Source organism: Oncorhynchus clarkii, chromosome 16 (genome assembly GCF_045791955.1).
Source record: "Oncorhynchus clarkii lewisi isolate Uvic-CL-2024 chromosome 16, UVic_Ocla_1.0, whole genome shotgun sequence".
NCBI classification, from domain to species: domain Eukaryota; kingdom Metazoa; phylum Chordata; class Actinopteri; order Salmoniformes; family Salmonidae; genus Oncorhynchus; species Oncorhynchus clarkii.
The window spans coordinates 70,756,636-70,777,560 of record NC_092162.1 but is presented as its reverse complement, the minus strand read 5'-3'; the positions used below and the strand labels follow the sequence as shown (position 1 = coordinate 70,777,560).

General features: G+C 42.8%; 1 protein-coding gene across 9 annotated transcripts in view; it reads right to left on the bottom strand.

Moving 5' to 3' along the window:
• Positions 1 to 20,925, bottom strand: part of LOC139368993 (arginine-glutamic acid dipeptide repeats protein-like) — an 89,175-nt gene that overhangs the window by 35,311 nt on the left and 32,939 nt on the right. For 6 of the 9 annotated variants that reach the window (XM_071108538.1, XM_071108531.1, XM_071108532.1 and 3 more), the window contains exon 6: positions 14,115 to 14,195. In XM_071108538.1, the coding sequence (XP_070964639.1) occupies positions 14,115 to 14,195 (81 nt within the window). Of the gene's footprint in view, positions 1 to 14,114; positions 14,196 to 14,987; positions 15,392 to 20,925 lie in introns of those variants that run through there. The other 3 variants (XM_071108541.1, XM_071108539.1, XM_071108542.1) reach the window with 1 other exon arrangement.

Here is a 20,925-nt window from a genome sequence, read left to right as displayed (position 1 = left end):
TTGAATATGTCCGTAAACACACAAGCCAGCTGGACTGCACATGCTCTGAGGACGCGGAGCATTGGTATTGGGCCGTGTCAGTGGCACTGTATTGTCCCCAAAACATGCAAAGAAGTTATCCAATTTGTCTGGGAGCAAGACATCGATGTACGCGACGGGCGTTGGTTTTCTTTTTGTAATCCGTGGTTGTCTGTAGATCTCGCCGCATAAGTCTGGTGTTTGAGCCATTGAATTGCGACTCCACTTTGTCTCTATACTGACACTTCGCTTGCTTGATTGCATTACGGAGGGAATAACTACACTGTTTGTATTCGGCCATATTCCCAGTTGCCTTGCCATGATTAAATGCGGAGGGACGTGGCTTTAAGTTTTGCGCGAATGTTGCCATCAATCCACGGTTTCTGGTTAGGGAAGGTTTTAATAGTCACAGTGGGTACAACATCTCCTGTACACTTCCTTATAAACTCGCTCACCGAGTCAACGTATACGTCAATGTTGTTCTCTGAGGCTACCCGGAACATATCCCACTCCACGTGATCGAAGCAAACATGAAGCGTGGAATCCGATTGGTCAGACCAGCGTTGGATATACCTAAGCATGGGCGCTTCCTGTTTTAGTTTCTGCCTATAGGAGGGGAGCAACAAGATGGAGTCAGTCAGATTTGCCAAAAGGAGGGCGGGGGAGGGCCTTGTATGCATCGTGGAAGTTAGAGTAGCAGTGGTCGAGTGTGTTACTTGCCCGTGTACTGCAATTGATATGCTGATAGAATTTAGCTAGTCTTGTTCTCAAATGAGCTTTGTTAAAATCCCCAACTATATTAAATGCAGCCCCAGGATATATGGTTTCCAGTTTGCATAAAGTCAAGTGAAGTTCCTTGATGGCCGTCTTGGTATCCGCTTGCGGGGGGGATAAACACGGCTGTGACGATAACCAAGGAGGGATAATAAGGTCGGCATTTGATTGTGAGGAATTCTAGGTCAGGTTAACATAAGGTCTTGAGCTCTTGTGTGTTGTTACAATAACACCATGAGTCGTTAATCATGAAACATGCACCCCCAGCCTTTCTTCTTACCGGAGAGATGTTTGTTCCTGTCGGCGCGATGCACTGAAAATCCCATTGGCTGTATTGACTCTGACAGCGTGTCCCAAGCTAGCCATGTCTCTGTGAAACAGTGATACAATCCCGGATATCTCTTTGGAAAGCAACTCTTGCCCTGATTTCGTCAACTTTGTTAACCAAGGACTGGACATTAGCGAGTAATATACTCAGAAGCGGTGGGTGGTGTCCCATGTTTCCGTGAACCAGAGTATGTTATAATCCTGGATAACTAGGGACTTAAATACCAAAGTAACGTAAAGAAAATCATGACGACTACAAAAATGTATCAGTTTCATTGAAGGACCAAACAAAAAAATGGACAGGTTTGCCACAGATTGCAAAATAGTTGGGAAGAGATTTGACATACCGATTCCATGGCACATGGTTTATGAACTGATATACAAAACGACGCCCGATTCAAAACTACATATAGTTCTATATATATATATATATATATATATATATATATATATATATATATATATATATATATATATATGGGGGATACAACCTTCCAGGCTCTACAGATTTTGCTGCTTAGAGACTAAGCATTTACCTGGAGCTAACGCTGCAGATAGCAGTACAGGATGATTTAAAAAGTTTTAGTCAAATCGATCAATAATATAATAATACTTATGAAAAATATTTGTTTAATTTACAATCTGTAAAAAAACGAATGAGAAAGAAAGGTTCAGAACTTCCGTGAAGCATCACAGCACAGTTGAAAACTACATGGCAAATAGAAGTCAAACTGGATGGTCTTCAGAAATAGATGGGAGGTTCGAGGAAGGACGGCACTAAACTAAATATATTGTAAAATAGATTGTGTCCGTAAAATGTATATAGTGTGGATAACCTGGAAGTAGAAGCCTAAGTGTTGTTGTTCATTAGTTTACTCCAATTACGAGGAGGAAAATGTGTTTTAAATAGGTGTGTATATACAGTAACAGTTAAAAGTTTAGACACACCTACTCATTCAAGGGTTTTTCTTTATTTTTACTATTTTTGTCATTGTAGAATAATAGTGAAGACATCAACACTATACAATAACACATATGGAATCATGTAGTAACCAAAAAAGTGTTAAACAAATCAAAATATAATTTATATTTGAAGTTTCTTCAAATAGCCACCCGTTGCCTTGATGACAGCTTTGCACACTCTTGGCATTCTCTCAACCAGCTTCACGAGGTAGTCACCTGGAATACATTTCAATTAACAGGCGTGCCTTGTTAAAAGTTAATTTGTGGAATTTCTTTCCTTCTTGATGCGTTTGAGCCAATCAGTTGTGTTGTGACAAGGTAGGTGGGGATATACAGAAGATAGCCAGCCCTATTTGGTAAAAGACCAAGTCCATGTTATGGCATGAACAGCTCAAATGAGCAAAATGAAACGACAGTCGTTACTTTTTGAGACATGACGGTCAGTCAAACCGGAACATGTAAAGAAGTTTCGTCAAAAGTGGCAAAAACCATCAAGGAACGTCAGACCCAGAGGTACCTCTGCTGCAGAGGTTAAAGTTCATTAGAGTTACCTGCACCTCACAGAGCTCAAGTGACGGACACACCTCAACATCAACTGTTCAGAGGAGACTGCGCGAATCAGGCCTTTATGGTCTAATTGTTCCAAAGAAACCACTACTAAAAGGACACCAATATGAAGAAGAGACTTGCTCGGGCCAAGAAACATGAGCAATGGACGTTAGACCCGTGGAAATTTGTCCTTTGGTCTGATGAGTCCAAATTTGACATTTTTGTTTCAAACCACCGTGTCTTTGTGAGACGCAGAGTAGGTGAAAGGATGATCTCCGCATGTGTGGATCCCACAGTGAAGCACGTAGGAGGAGGTGTGGGGGTGCTTTCCTGATGACACTGTCAGAGATTTATTTAGAATTCAAGGAACACTTAATCACCATGGCTACCACAGCATTCTGCAGCGACACACCATCCCATCTGGTTTGTGCTTAGTGGGACTATCATTTGTTTTTCAACAGGACAATGACCCAACACACCTCCAGGCTGTGTAAAGGCTATTTGACCAATAAGGAGAGTCATGGAGTGCTGCATCAGATGACCAGGCCTCCACAATCACCCAACCTCAAGCCAATTGAGATGATTTGGGATGAGTTGGTCTGCAGAGTGAAGGAAAAACAGCCAACAAGTGCTCAGCATATGTGGGAACTCCTTCAAGACTGTTAGAAAAGCATTCCAAGTGAAGCTGGTTGAGAAAATGCCAAGAGTGTGCAAAGCTGTCGTCAAGGCGAAGGGTGGCTACTTTGAAGAATCTACAGTGTGTCCATAACAGCACCGTATTCCCTCCTAGTGTGTGTCCATAATGGCACTGTATTCCCTCCTAGTGTGTGTCCATAATGGCACCGTATTCCCTCTTAGTGTGTGTCCATAATGGCACCGTATTCCCTCCTAGTGTGTGTCCATAACAGCACCGTATTCCCTCCTAGTGTGTGTCCATAATGGCACCGTATTCCCTCCTAGTGTGTGTCCATAATGGCACCGTATTCCCTCTTAGTGTGTGTCCATAATGGCACCGTATTCCCTCCTAGTGTGTGTCCATAACAGCACCGTATTCCCTCCTAGTGTGTGTCCATAACAGCACCGTATTCCCTCCTAGTGTGTGTCCATAATGGCACCGTATTCCCTCTTAGTGTGTGTCCATAATGGCACCGTATTCCCTCCTAGTGTGTGTCCATAATGGCACCGTATTCCCTCCTAGTGTGTGTCCATAATGGCAGCGTATTCCCTCCTAGTGTGTGTCCATAATGGCACCGTATTCCCTCCTAGTGTGTGTCCATAACAGCACCGTATTCCCTCCTAGTGTGTGTCCATAATGGCACCGTATTCCCTCCTAGTGTGTGTCCATAATGGCACCGTATTCCCTCCTAGTGTGTGTCCATAATGGCACCGTATTCCCTCCTAGTGTGTGTCCATAATGGCATCGTATTCCCTCCTAGTGTGTGTCCATAATGGCACCGTATTCCCTCCTAGTGTGTGTCCATAGTGTGTGTCCATAATGGCACCGCAAAGTGTGTGTCCATAATGGCAGCGTATTCCCTCCTAGTGTGTGTCCATAATGGCACCGTATTCCCTCCTAGTGTGTGTCCATAACAGCACCGTATTCCCTCCTAGTGTGTGTCCATAATGGCACCGTATTCCCTACATAGTGTCTCCTAGAGTGGAGGGAACACTTCTCTTGTTTTAGCTGCTTAAATTGGTGCCTGAACTAAAGTATTTGTAATGACCCAAGGCTGTGGACTGGCTGGCTGACTGACTGCTGGGGTGAAGACATGGCAGTATTAACCAATCTGACGTGTGTTTACAGATCTACAGGTCATGGCACAGGGGCAAACATCTGCTGAGGCTGAGAGGATGTGAAGACAACGAAACAGCAGCCGGCCTGGGGGGGTGGCGGCGGCTGTGTGCACAACCTTCTCACACTGCGGTAGAACACGGTGGTAGAACACACTGGTAGAACACAGTGGTAGAACACAGTGGTAGAACACACTGGTAGAACACACTGGTAGAACACAGTGGTAGAACACAATGGTAGAACACAGTGGTGTTGTTGCAGCAGATAACTGGTAAGTGTTAAACTGTCTTTTTTTTGCAGTTCAAGTATCCTGTAGTTCTCGCTGTCCTAAAAGCAGCTGCAGCCTAGTGGTCTCTGAGTCAAAGGGAGAGAATGTTAGGAGACGACGCCCTTTACCTAAAACAGGAGAAATAAAACCAATAGACTGGGTGACACTTTCCATAGAACAGCAACCTTCATTTGTTTTCAGGTTCACGTTATTTTACGACTCTTCATCAAAACTCCTTTATGAAAGTTATTGCCGATATCAACGCCAAATGTCCGCCAAATGACCTAGGAATCATTTTGGTAAAGTTCTTCCTTTGGTTTAGTATGTAACGTAGCGTGTAATACTGAGAAGTCTTTGGCACGCACTACTCTCTGAAAACTCTTGATGGTTGCTAGGCAGCGCCCGTCACTAAGCTGTTGCTTGGCAGCGCCCCGGGTTACCATCCTCCTGGCAGTTGTAAACATGGCAACGCGTGTCGCTTCGTCTATCTCTTCCCGTAAGCCCATCACTAAGCATGCGCTGTTTTCTGAACCACTACTGGATGGATACATAAAGAACTACCGTGGGAATAAATATCACTGACTGACCAAAATATTGGAATAAAGTGAGCTAATGCCATTGAAAGCATATCAAATTGTTGCTTACGAACTCTCAATGTCATCCAATCGTTGAAATACATTTGAAGCAATAGCTTACCCGCGTGTGGTCAACTATACTGAACAAAAAAAAACTTCAACATGTAAAGTGTTGGTTCCATGTTTCATGACCTGAAATAAAAGACTCCAGAAATGTTCCATACACAACTATTCTGTGCATATCTCATTTGCCAATATAATTCATCCACCTGACAGGTGTGGCATATCAAGAAGCTGATTAAACACCATGATCATTACACAGGTTCACTTTGTACTGGGGACAATAAAAGGCCACTCTAAAATGTGCAGTTGTGTCACACAACACAAAGCCACAGATGTCTCAAGTTGAGGGAGCGTGCAATTGGCATGCTGACTGTAGCTTTATCCACCAGAGCTGTTGCCATAAAATGTTAATTTCTCTCCAACATAATTTTACAGAATTTGGCAGTATGTCCAACCGGCCTCACAACAACAGACCACCTGTAACCACGCCAGCCCAGGACCTCCACATCCGGCTTCTTCACCTGCGGTATTATCTGAGACTAACCACCCGGACAGCTGATGAAACTGGGTTTGCACAACCCGAAGAATATCTGCACAAGCTGTCAGAAACCGTCTCAGGGAAGCTCATTTACGTGCTTGTCGTCCTCACCGGGGTCTTGACATGACTGCAGATCGGCGTCGTAACTGACTTCAGGGGGGCAAGTGCTCATCTTCAATGGCCACTGGCACGCTGGAGAAGTGTGTTCTTCACGGGTTAATCCCAGTTTCAACTGTACCAAGCAGATGGAAGACAGCGTGTATGGCGTCGTGTGGGTGAGCGGTTTGCTGATGTCAACGTTGTTAACAGAGTGCCCCATGGTGGTGGTGGGGTTATGATAAGGGCAGACATAAGCTATGGACAACGAACACAATTTAATTGTATCTATGGCAATTTGAATGCTCAGAGATACCGTGATGAGATCCTGAGGTCCATTGTCGTGCCATTCATCCACCTCCATCACCTCATGTTTCAGCATGATAATGCCCGGCCCCATGTCGCAAGGATCTGTACACAATTCCTGGAAGCTGAAAATGTCCCAGTTCAGTGCTTCCATGGCCTGCACCCTCACCAGACGTGTCACCCATTGAGCATGTTTGGGATGCTCTGGATCAAAGTGTACGTTAGTGTGTTCCAGTTCCCGCCAATATTCAGCAACTTCGTACAGCCATTGAAGAGTATTAGGACAACATTCCAACAGGCCACCAATCAACAGCCTGATCAACTCTATGCGAAGGAGATGTGTCGCGCTGCACTAAGAAAATGGTGGTCACATCAGATACCTTCAAAAAAGGGTATCTGTGACTAACAGACAAATATCTGCATTCCCAGTCATGTGAAATCCACAGACTAGAGCCTGATTGGCTGATTTCCTTAAATGAATAGTAACTCAGAAAAAAAAATCTTTGAAATTGTTGCATGTTTGTGTTTATATTTTTTGTTCAGTGTAATAACTTAACTATGCTCAAAGGGATATTCAATGTCTGCTTTTTTTTTTTTGAAGGGCGCCATCTACCAATAAGTGCCCTTCATGCTGTTTAATCATCTTGATATGCCACACCTGTCAGGTGGATGGATAATATTGGCAAAGGAGAAATGCTCACTAACAGGGATGTAAACAAATTAGTGTCCAAAATTTGCAAGAAACTTTTTGTACGTATGGAACATTTCTGGTATTTTTACATTTCAGCTCATGAAACATGGGACCAACGCTTTACATGCTGCGTTTATATTTTTGTTCAGTAAAATTATACTTTGAATGGTGTATCAATACACCAAGTCACTACAAAGATACAGGCGTCCTTCCTAACTCAGTTGCCGGAGAGGAAGGAAACCTCTCTGGGATTTCATCATAGGGCCAATGGTGACATTATAGAACAGTTACAGAGTTCAATGGTTGTGATAGGAGAAAATTGAGGATGTATCAACATTGTAGTTACTCCATAATAATAAGTTAATTAACAGAGTGAAATATGGGAAGACAGTAAAAAAAAAAGACTCCAAAACAAGGCACTAATACTGAAAAAAAAAAGCCAAGTAATTCACTTTTTGTCATGAATACAAACTTGTGTTCGGGGCAAATCCAATTCCAACACTAGTAGCACTCTCCATATTGTCAAGCATAGAGGTGGCTGTATCATGTTATGGGTATGCTTGTAATCGTTAAGGACTGGGGAGTTTTTCAGGATAAATAAAATAACCCAAATGGAGCTAAACACAGGTAAACACCTAGAGGAAAACCTGGTTCAGTCTGCTTTCCAACAGACACTGGGAGATGAATTCACCATTCAGCAGGACAACAACCTAAAACACAAAGCCAAATCTACACTTGAGTTGGTTACCAAGACGACAGTGAATGTTCTTGGGTGGCGGAATTACAGTTTTGACTTAAATACACTTGGAACATTTCAGGCAAGACCTGAAAATGGTTGTCTAGCAACGATCAACAACCAATTTGATAAAGCTTGAATAATTTTAAAAATAATAAAAATAGGCAAATATTGAAAAATCCAGGTGTGGAAAGCTCTTTAGTGACTCAAATACCTTTTTTTTTAGGGCAAATCCAATTTCAAATCGGTTCTTTTTCCTGTAGTCTGAACCGCCACAAAGCCCATTTCAATCCACCATTCAAACCTGATTGCTGGCAATGTGACGTGTCTGAAAGGTCAAATCTGTTATTTGGCTACTCTGTTGACAGTTTAACAAGATCATGTGGTAGCGAACTAGCTTGTTAATTGTTTACAAATGAGTGAATGTGCACACACCCGACATTACTAGTGTAGCCATGTCATTAAATTACTGCTTTCTGAACACACACAATTCCAATTTTGGTCACTTGGCTTCAGAGACTTACCCAGAAAGACACTCAGCTATAATCACTGCCAAAGTTGCATTTACAAAGCATTTATTCAGGGGTGTAAATACTTATGTAAATTAAATATTGTTGCATTTAATTTTCAATAAATGTACAAACATAAAAAACATTTATGTATTTTGTGTAGATGGGTAACTAAATATAAAAAATACATAATAATCAGGCTCACTGACCATTTTACTCGCCCTAGCAGAGTTGGTTAGGCTGTTTGCATGCTATCCAGAGCATTGGTGACTGCAACTGTGCTACTGTCAACAATGTATGCTTTTTTTTTTTGCCAACGTTTACTGACACTGACCATATTCAACGGGTGTTGAGCGTTTGTAAATTCGTCAGTTATTCTGCACTCTGGCACACTCAGAAATCAGAGTAGATAGCCAGAGTCAATTTACCAGCCCACGTCTTTCAACAGATGTTGCAGTGACATCATGAACATTCTATTGAAATGGATACCTGCATGAATGGATACCTGCATGTAGCTAGCTAGCTAAACAATGAACCATAATCCCAAATACTCATGACGATACAACCATGCGTGAATCTGCAGGTAGTTAACCAACCAGCTTCAATGTTAGCTAACTAACACGAGGCTACAAATAGCAAAGCAAATGGCGCTGAGATACAAATAATATTACTACACAGATCATACACGTAACGCTTGCTAGCGAGCCAATCAGCTAACAGTACACCATCTTGAATTGAAAACAACTTTCTGACATAATTAGAAACGTGTAATATCGGAAAATGTAGCTAGCTGGACTATCTTGGACTATACATCGATGGACCGTTCTACCTCTGTCACAGATGCCATGGTTGCCCTTAGTTTGAAGATATAATCCGGAGACAGGTGTTTTCTCCTAAACTATCATACTCTAATTTCATTGATTTCAAATCTCGGTCCTACAGAAAGTGGAGAGCAACACTTATGCAGTTTTACTACACAATATATATGTGTATATACATATATTATATATATATATATATATTTTTTTTTAATCAGTGTTAGACAATATTACTTACACATACTGACCAACTCAAAGAGACAGTGGCTAAACCAACTAGGCTCAAATTTAACAATTTTATGGCATACAAGATTGTTAAGGCACATGAAAGTTCACATGTCCCAGAAGGCATTTCTACCCCCCCCCCCCCCAAAAAAGCAGCTTTTTGATATATATATTTAAAAAAAAGTACATTCTCCTGTGACACGCGACATCATACATTTTCAGTTGCTTAGTCGACTAGGCCATCCTCCTGACCTAAAGCCTGTGAATTGTCTGATAATCATTCAATGTGATTTTGTTTCACTAAAATCTCCCTCTGTATTTGGCTATTTGGTTTTCTAGCTTTGGCAAAATAAGTGGAGGTGGTGTAGCTCATCTATTTGTTTGCTCATCGATTACTGATCAGAAACATTTTTCGCATGTAATAATGTGCAATACTGTGCGATAATGTGCAATAATGTGTGATAATGTTTAATGTGCAATAATGTGTGATAATGTGCAATAATGTGTAATAATGTGTGAAAATAATTTACAATAATGTGCACCAATGTTTAATAATGTTTAATAATGTGCAATAATGTTTAATAATGTGCGATAATGTGTAATAATGTGTGATAATGTCACCTAAATCAAGAGTAGACCTATTATTTTGCTCAATCGCGTAAACGCAACTAAAAGGAAGGTTGTGAAATATGAACAAGAGAAAATAGGATTGTTATTATTTTCCTAACGGTGTCGTGACGAAGACCCTACGTCTGCTCCATAACAAAGTGGAGGTTAGGAAAGAGATGAAAACTGGATCAAAAAAGCTTGGGCTGTTTCAAAATAACACATTGTTTTAATGACAGAACCTGCGGCTAAATAACATTAATCATATTTCAAAGAAATACTTGTACAACAATTTTTTATTTATTTAATTTTTTACAATACCATTTAAAGTGGAAAAATATCAAGCAACATTTTTATCTGCGATCTGCCATTTCAGAGAATTTAGTTGTTTGAACAGTGTTGAGCAGAACCCAGCTCATGTTCCATGACGCCCCCTCCCCCCCCCCCCCCCCTCTGTGTACTGGAGGAAATGGTTGCAACAGAGACAGTCCTGTACAGACTGTCAGATCGTCCGACAGTTCGACAGAGAGGGACGACCCCCCCCCCCCCCCCCCCCCCCCCACACACACACACACACACACACTCTGCTCCAGGCCTTTATGTGTCTTTATATAAAGCATTCCTAAACGCTAGTCAGGCCTGGTGTGTTGACACAGCGCTGGGTGCTTAGACTTGGCACTGCCTTCGCTAGCCGTGCTGGCGCTTTAGGAGCGGCCTAGGTCAGGCCCAGATAATGAGCTACGGGAAGGACAGAGGGAGGGAGAGAGAAAGAGGGAGAAGGAGGGAGGGAGGGACATGCAGGAACACCGTAGCACTCTTTAAAGGCGGCCAAGTTAACACTGAGGGCTAGCAGGAAAAAAGGGAGCGAGACTGAGGAAGAAGCAGGAACACCGTCGCCCTGTGGAAAAACAGGAAAACTCATACCAGAGGAACGAGAGTGAGTCAAGGAGAATCAGACCAGAGGAACGACAGTGAGTCAAGGAGAATCAGACCAGAGGAACGAGAGTGAGTCAAGGAGAATCAGACCAGAGGAACGAGAGTGAGTCAAGGAGAATCAGACCAGAGGAACGAGAGTGAGTCGAGGAGAATCACTGTAGCTCTCTTAAAAAACCGTCCAGCTAATACTAGCAGGAAGCGAGGAATTAAGGGAGGAAGAGAGGCAGGAACACTGTAGCCCTCTGGATGTCTCTGTGTGGATGACTGGCTATAAGCCCAGAGGACGTTTATAGAAGGCCCTACTCCCTGCTCTGTTGGCTGGGCTGCGATGTGACTCAGTACAGTAGTTTGGTGGTATCCAGACCCAGACCTTGGAAGAAATAATGGTATAGAAACAACCACACCGCATTTAATATGAGGCGCTCCATCCTTCTTCTCGTGTGGCTTGGCATGCCCGTGGAATTACTAAAATATTATATGTCAGTGTGTGTGTGTGTGTGTGTGTGTGTGGTGAGGACGACAGAGAGAGAGAAAATAAAAATATGTTAAAGCTACTTTACAAAAATCTTGAAGATGTTTCATAGACCGTGTGTGGGAGTGAAGAGAGTGAAGGAAGGGGACAGTGAGATTGAAGGAGGTGAGGTTTAGAGAGAGCGAGAGAAAGAGGAGAGATTTCTGTTACGGAAAATAAATTGAGCTTTCCTCTGGGTATTGAGTAGCAGTGCCACTTGCTCAGAGAGGAGAGGAGAGCAGTGTGTGTGTGTGTGTGTGTGTGTGTGTGTACAGCAGGCTTTTAGCACAAAATCCAGTTCAATCATAACCCAAGTTTTTTATATTTCTACTGTAGCTGTGGTTCAATCCCCGTTCAGTCTATATTGAGCTTACCCCCACCTTCCTCACCCACCTTCCTCATCCACCGCTACCCTCTCCTCCTCCCTTAGATTGACACCCCTGGTGTATATCAAACTCATTTTGCCTCATTTTGCCTCCTGGGGAGGGCCGCATTCGGTCTTCAACGAGGTCCGGAGGGCCGCACTGACAATGTGTTATATTTCCTCAGACATAAAAAGGAAAAAAATGTGCAGATAGTCCTCTATCCATCGCTTTTTGGGAATCTTAGATACTCCCCCGACTGTCTAGCTTTAATTTAGGGGATTCGCAACAAGCTGGACACAGTCAAGGAATGGTATAAATGTAGATCCATTACAATTTGGTTTTAGTCATTTACAAATTACACTGAACTAATATGTAAACGCAACATGTAAAGTGTTGGTGACCATGTTTCATGAGCTGAAAATGTGCAGTTTTGTTACACACGTCTTAAGGGAGCGTTGCAATTTTGCAGCAATGTCCAGAGCTGTTGCCAGAGAATGTAATGTTCATTTCTCTACCGTAATTTCTCTGCCTGTGCTTAGTTAGCTCTATTCTGTTTATTTTTATCAAAAAAAAAAAAACTCCCTAGTCATTGCAGATGACAAGCATACCCATAACATGATGCACCAACCATCACACTTGAAAAAATTAAGAGTGGTGCTCCGTGATGGGTTGTGTTGGATTTGTCCAAAACATAACGCTTTATATTCAGGACATGAAGTTCATTTCTTTGCCACATGTTTTGGCAGTTTTACTTTAGTCCCTTTGTTGCAAACAGGAAGCATGTTTGGGAATATTTATATTCTGTACAGGATTCCTTCTTTTCACTCTGTCAATTAGGTTAGTAATTGTGGAGTAAGTACAATGTTGTTGATGCATCCTCAGTTTTCTCCCATCACAGCCATTAAACTCTGTAACTGTTTTAAAATCACCATTGGCTTTAGTTGCCGGGTTCCTTCCTCCACGGCAACTAAGTTAGGAAGGACGTCTGTATCTTTGTAGCGACTGGGTGCATTAATACACCATAAAAAGTGTAAAATAAAAAAAACTCAAAGGGATATTCAATGTCTGATTTTTAAATGTTTTGCCCTTCCTACCTGCCCTTGTTTGGGATTGAAAAACCTCCCCTGGTCTTTTGTGGTTGAATTTGTGTTTGAAATTCTCATGCTCTACTGAGGGACCTTACAAATAATTGTATGTGTGGGGTACAGAGATGAGATAGTCATTCAAAAATCATGTTAAACACTATTATTGCACACAGAGTGAGTCCAATGCAGCTTATTATGTGACTTGTTAAGCACATTTTCACTCCTGAACATATTTAGCCGTAACTAAAAGGGGGTTGAATCCTTACGGACTCAAGACATTTCAGCTTTTCATTTTTAATTTGAAAAACATAATTCCACTTTGACATTACGGGGTATTCTGGGTAGGCCAGTGACACAACATCTCAACTTAATCCAATTTAAAATTTAGGCTGTAACATTACAAAATGTGGATAAAGTCAGGGGGTAAGAATACTTTGAAGGCTTTATATGCAGGGATCCCTTGCAAAATAGACATTATTTTAAGAGTCCCATTGGGGCAAAGGTCAAATAAATACTAAAATATACACTGAAGAACAATATAAACGCAACATGTAAAATGTTGGTCCCGTGTTTCATGAGCTGAAATAAAATATACCAGAAATGTTCCATACACACAAAAAGCTTATTTCTCTCACATTTTGTGTACAAATCTGTGTTCGTGAGCATTTCTTATTTGCCAAGATAATCCATCCACCTGACAAGTGTGGTATCTCAAGAAGCCGATTAAACAGCATGATCATTACACAGGTGAACCTTGTGCTGGGGACAAAAGTGCGAGGAGTTTTTTTCCCTTTTGAGGGGAAAAACTCATTCTGATAAGCTGGGCCTGGCTGCCATATGGGTGGGCCTATGCCCTCCCAGGCCCACCCATGGCTGCGCCCCTGCCCAGTAATGTGAAATCCATAGATTAGGGCCTAATTAATTTATTTTAAAAAATGTAGTTGAGTATAAATATTTATCCATATTTCCTCATGTTATGTGTTTTGAGAGGGTCAAAAGGCAGCTCTACTAGTATTGCAGCAGAGTGGTTGGATGAATAGATGTACATCATGTTTATCAATAAACCTTCAGGGTAAATATAACACACGCAATGCCCAACATTTTACATACAGTAATTTCCCTTGGTCAAACTCATTCCTACTGTTGATGTTGAAGTACACAGTGGTGACTAAGGTGATGATGCAAAAAAAATTGCTAAAAAGTTTAATTTGAGTTTGACTGCAATATTTTCTTTTAAACAAATCAGTTATGTTGTTAATATTTTACTGCTAAATCTGAATCACAAGGAAACTTTGTACAGTACCACACATTGATTGTACAGAGCCGAGGTCTAGAATACAACCCCAGTGGAACAGTGACTTACCGTTTCCTTGTTGGGTAGCAGCTCTTTCCGAATCTTAAAGAAGTTCTTGCCGTACTGTCTGAGCCCTTTAATGAACCGCTTCTGAAAAACAAAGACTAAATATCAGCTACCGTCCTTCCAGAACAGACACAGCTACAACGACCAGTATAGTACAGATAAAAATGCAACCAGCCACATGACGATACAGCCACTGCCACGACAAAAACCTTGTTTTCTTTCTGTGGTTTGGTTTGAGAGAGAGTTGATGTTAAAATCTGTAAACTCTGTAGCCTCTGTTTAAACTCGTGAGCGAGAGAAAGCTAAAGTACACAGCCGTGTCAGGGCACAGAGGAAATTGCTAACTCAGGCAGAAACAGACATTGAAATTATACTACTTTGCTCTTTCATGTGGTTTGAAAAGAGAAGCTATGGATATCTATTGTTTCATAAATCACACAGGAAATGTCAGATTCAGGGAGAATAATATCGGGATCGTACAAAGCAGACATTCAAAGCCAAAACTCAACTTCAATAACTTGTATAATTTGCAAGATATTTCCTTTGACTGTGTCTACATTCAATTATTTTACTATAGTACAACAGACCATATTTCTCAGCAAAATACAACACTTAAATAATCGTGTGCTTGCATGTCGGACCAAATAGGAAACCTGAGAAAAGACAAAAAAAAAAAATAATAATTACAAATCCACAGTGACAGGACGGAGGAAAACGACAGCGCGAATGACAACTTTCTCAACAACAACCGTTTGATATTTTTTTTTTTACCTCAAAACAGCAAATCAACTCTCAGCACCTCACAACAACAAAACCAGCAAAAAGGAATAAAACATTTTTAAAAATAATTTTAAAAAAATGGTTAAAAACACAAACCTAAAATGTATTTCAGTATTTCTTCTCATCCAAGAGACAGTCTGTGAGCCATAAAAAGCTGGGGAGAGGGGGGGGGGGGGGGGGGGGGGAGAGAGGCTGAAAACATTCACGACCAGTGAAGCAGACAACTAACAGATTTCCTTTCAGCTTCCAGAGGCAGGCAAACCTCGTTACCCGCTACCAGTACGGTTCTTTCTTCAGTTAAGAATTTCAGCCAACCCCCTCTCTCGCTCCAATCAAGTACGTCCAGAGAAAAGCGTGTTAAAGTCCCGGTGAGACCTCTCCATAAATCTCTACGCCAACCCACAGGTATATAGGAAAAATCCCTAGTCTCCAAAAAAGGTACAAACAACAGCGCTTCTTTTTTTATTTTTTTTACAAGCAAGAAATAGCTTGTCACTCTGTGCTCTTCCACTACAAAGGGGTGACTTTATATGTGATCTTTCTGCTAGAGAGCCTCTGGTCGGTAGCGGCCTGGAAAACCCGGAGAGTATAAAGAGCCCAGTGGAGTGGAGACCTAAGAACGCATCTGGTCAGTGGCAGCCTGAAAAACCTGGAGCGGCGCCGGAGCGCAGTGGAAAGGAGCCAATGATGTATATAAAACCCTGGATTGTCGACGCTGTGCATTTGCCATTGAGAGGCTATGAAGCCACCGGGTCGGCCATATTGGTACTCCCCGTAGGAATGAAGGGAATTCCACAGTATTCCAAGGACCAAATTACATATATTTAAGTATTTTGTTGTAGTGGGGACAGTAACATTAGTACTCTAGCTCACATAATATAATTAAAAAATATGCATTAAGGAGTCTAATAGAATAAATGTGTTCAACTAAAATATATATATATTTATTTTTACAATGGAGGAGGAGTACCAAGATGGCTGCCCAGTGACTTCAATACAACTCCCCCCGTCAGTCATCCAGGGTGATTATATATACACTGAACAAAATTATAAACGCAACATGTAAAGTGTTGGTCCCATGTTTCATGAGCTGAAATAAAAGATCCCAGAAATGTTCCATATGTACAAAAATGTATTTCTCTAAAATGTTGTGCACACATTTGTTTGCGTTCCTGTTACTGAGCATTTCTGCTTTTCCAAGATAATCCATCCACCTGACAGGAGTGGCATATCAAGAAGCTGATTAAAAACCACGATCATTACACAGGTGCACCTTGTGCTGGGGAAAATAAAAGGCCTCTCTAAAAATGTGCAGTTTTGTCCCACAACACAATGCCACAGATGTCTCAAGTTTTGAGGGAGAGTGCAATTGGCTGACTACAGGAATGTCCACCAGAGTATTGAATGTTAATTTCTCTACCATAAGCCGCTGACTTCAGGAATGTGCACGAGTGCTGTTGTCAGATAATTGAATGTTAATTTCAACACCAGAATTTGGCAGTACGCCCAACTGGTCTCACAACAACTGACCACATGCAACCACGCCTGCCCAGGACCTCCACATCCTGCTTCTTCACCTGCGGGATCGTCTGAAACCGGCCAGTATTCCTGGGTTACAGTTCTAATGCTGAGTTTATATGTTTAAACGATTTGAACAGATATTGTTGGCATGTTTCATCAATCTCAATTTCAAAAACAATTCTGGGATCTGGGGGTGCAATCTTACAATCAGAAAACAGAGAACAATATTTTCATATGATGTTTTTACTATTTCTGTCGGTAATAAAGGCCTTTCTGATTGGCTGGGCTTGGCTCCGAATAGGGTGGACCTATGCCCTAACAGGCTCAACCATGGCTACGCCCCTGCCCAGTCATGTGAAAGCCATAGATTAGAAACGAATACATTTTTCAATTGACTGATTTCCTTATATAAACTTTAACTTTAAATAGTTGAAATTGTTGGGTTTATATTTTTGTTCAGTATAGATGACTGAGTGGAGCCCTAGAGAGCCTCTGGTCGGTCAACTGAAAAACGTTAATAGGAGCCGGAGCCCAGTGGAATGGAGCCCTGCTCTGACGCATGCTGCTGCAACCTGGCACGGCCCGGGTTCCTCCCCTGGCACGGCCCGGGTTCCTCCCCTGGCACGGCCCGGGTTTCTACTCAGCTCCCTCTAGCCTGTTGTGATGTGAGGACAGCTAAAGCTGGTTTATTGGCTTCTCTAGCCTCCACATTACATGCATGTAGCTACACTGACCAATCCACAAACTTCACTGTTGTCATAACTTTCCAGCCACTGCCTACCGTTAAAGCGACAGCCCTTTAAATATATTCCGGTATTTGGGGTCAACACACACAGGACAGGCTGGGAGCAAGAGGGAGGAAGGTAGGGACAATATGTGGAGAAATGTGTTGGCCACAGTAAAAGGAGACAAGTGAGAGGTAAAACCAGACAAGGATTTTCTGCCAGTCATGTATGTGTTAGAATGCCAAGCTGTTTTCATGTACACCAGCGTTTCCCAAACTCGGTCCTGGGGACCCCAAAGGGTACACGTTTTGGTTTATGTTGATTCAAATGATCAAAGCTTGATGACTAGTTGATTATTTGAATCGGCTGTAGTGTATCGTGAGCAAAAAACCAAAACGTGCACCCTTTGGAAAACCCTGATGAACACTAACCAGCGTTATGGAACCACAGAATGTTTACACACACAGGTCTGCTCTGGTCGGGGAATGAAAGAGAATTTCACTGAAGTAGCTAACAGGAAATACTCGGTTGCAAAAATAAAAACGGGGCGATCTGTGACCATTCAGACAAAAATAAAAACTATTTTGAAACAAGTAAGCTACAAAGTACAATGATGCAAGAGCTGCAGTGAATTACGACACACTTTCATATAAGAACACTGTGTATTAACCTGGCCGCTCCGGAGGACACTGTAATAACCTGGCCGCTCCGGGGGACACTGTAATAACCTGGCCGCTCCGGTGAACACTGTAATAACCTGGCCGCTCCGGGGGACACTGTGTAATAATAACCTGGCCGCTCCGGGGGACACTGTGTAATAACCTGGCCGCTCCGGTGAACACTGTAATAACCTGGCCGCTCCGGGGGACACTGTGTAATAACCTGGCCGCTCCGGTGAACACTGTGTAATAACCTGGCCGCTCCGGTGAACACTGTGTAATAACCTGGCCGCTCCGGGGGACACTGTAATAACCTGGCCGCTCCGGGGGACACTGTAATAACCTGGCCGCTCCGGTGGACACTGTGTAATAACCTGGCCGCTCCGGTGCACAATGTGTAATAACCTGGCCGCTCCGGGGGACACTGTGTAATAACAAGGCCGCTCCGGGGGACACTGTGTAATAACCTGGCCGCTCCGGCGACACTGTGTAATAACCTGGCCGCTCCGGGGGACACTGTGTAATAACCTGGCCGCTCCGGGGGACACTGTGTAATAACCTGGCCGCTCCGGTGAACACTGTGTAATAACCTGGCCGCTCCGGGGGACACTGTGTAATAACCTGGCCGCTCCGGGGGACACTGTATAATAACCTGGCCGCTCCGGGGGACAATGTGTAATAACCTGGCCGCTCCGGGGGACACTGTGTAATAACCTGGCCGCTCCGGGGGACACTGTGTAATAACCTGGCCGCTCCGGGGGACACTGTGTAATAACCTGGCCGCTCCGGTGAACACTGTAATAACCTGGCCGCTCCGGGGGACACTGTAATTACCTGGCCGCTCCGGTGAACACTGTGTAATAACCTGGCCGCTCCGGTGAACACTGTAATAACCTGGCCGCTCCGGTGAACACTGTAATAACCTGGCCGCTCCGGGGGACACTGTGTAATAAATAACCTGGCCGCTCCGGTGAACACTGTGTAATAACCTGGCCACTCCGGGGGACACCGTGTAATAACCTGGCCGCTCCGGGGGACACCGTGTAATAACCTGGCCGCTCCGGGGGACACCGTGTAATAACCTGGCCGCTCCGGTGAACACTGTAATAACCTGAACTGAATGTTCTGGTGAACACTAATAACCTCAACGTTCTGGTGAACACTAATAACCTCAACGCTCTGGTGAACACTAATAACCTCAACGCTCTGGTGAACACTAATAACCTCAACGCTCTGGTGAACACTAATAACCTCAACGCTCTGGTGAACACTAATAACCTCACCGCTCTGATGAACACTGTAATAATCTCAACGCTCTGGTGAACACTAATAACCTCAACGCTCTGGTGAACACTAATAACCTCAAAGCTCTGGTGAACACTAATAACCTCAACGCTCTGGTGAACACAAATAACCTCAACGCTCTGGCGAACACTGTAATAACCTCAATGCTCTGGCGAACACTAATAACCTCAACGCTCTGGTGAACAATTTAATAACCTCAATGCTCTGGCTAACACTAATAACCTCAACGCTCTGGTGAACACTAATAACCTCAACGTTCTGGTGAACACTAATAACCTCAACGCTCTGGTGAACACTAATAACCTCAACGCTCTGGTGAACACTAATAACCTCAACGCTCTGGTGAACACTAATAACCTCAACGCTCTGATGAACACTGTAATAACCTCAACGCTCTGGTGAACACTAATAACCTCAACGCTCTGGCGAACACTGTAATAACCTCAATGCTCTGGTGAACACAAATAACCTCAACGCTCTGGTGAACACTAATAACCTCAACGCTCTGGTGAACACTGTAATAACCTCAATGCTCTGGTGAACACTGTAATAACCTCAATGCTCTGGTGAACACTAATAACCTCAACGCTCTGGTGAACACTAATAACCTCAACGCTCTGGTGAACACTGTAATAACCTCAACGCTCTGGTGAACACTAATAACCTCAACGCTCTGGTGAACACTGTAATAACCTCAATGCTCTGGTGAACACCGTAATAGCCTGAACTGAACGTTCTGGTGAACACTAATAACCTCAATGCTCTGGTGAACACCGTAATAGCCTGAACTGAACGTTCTGGTGAACACTAATAACCTCAATGCTCTGGTGAACACCGTAATAGCCTGAACTGAACGTTCTGGTGAACACTATTAACCTCAATGCTCTGGTGAACACTAATAACCTCAACGCTCTGGTGAACACTAATAACATCAATGCTCTGGTGAACACCGTAATAGCCTCAACGCTCTGGTGAACACCGTAATAGCCTGAACTGAACGTTCTGGTGAACACTAATAACCTCAATGCTCTGGTGAACACTAATAACCTCAATGCTCTGGTGAACACTGTAATAGCCTGAACTGAACGCTCCACTTTTAACAAAGCAAGTAGTTTATAACAGGCCTTTAAATGATTATACTCACTGCTAAAACAGACTACTTTGACCGCCAAGATATGTTTAAAACAAATTGTGGACCTCAAACGCTTTTGAAGGTGTTTCACGGAATGGAAAAAGGTCAGAACCACTGCCTTATAGGACATGCCATCCGAGTAAAACATAACAATTACAAAATATAGCAAATTAATTACAAGCTCTTTTTCTCTCCCTGTTAGTAGCTAACCTACCACAGACAATACTCCTTATCGGAGAGTAGAGGAGGACGGCTTTAATGCTCTGTGGAAGCCTGTAACATCTATCAGAGATGGAGCTCGACTGTCCAGCTAGATGATTAGCGTTCTGAGTGTGGAAGTGAAGTGAGGCAGTTGATTAGCCAGCAGATGGAGCCAGCTACAACAGGAGAGAGAGAAACATTCCTGTCCTCTGTGTGTGTGTGTGTGTGTGTGTGTGTGTGTGATCCCCCCCCCCCCCCCAGAACCTCCTCTATACTCAGGTACACTCTGGATATACTCAAACACAACCTGATAGATGAGAGAGATAACCATGTTAAATCAATATGGTCTGATAAATGATAGATCCATTTTCACTATTTCAGCTAAATTAGCTCCAAAAAAATGTGATTTTGTAAATGAGACATGGAATGGGCAAAAAGACAAAATAAATTGTTTTAAAAAAAATACTTTTATACATTGTGTCTTCTAGGGC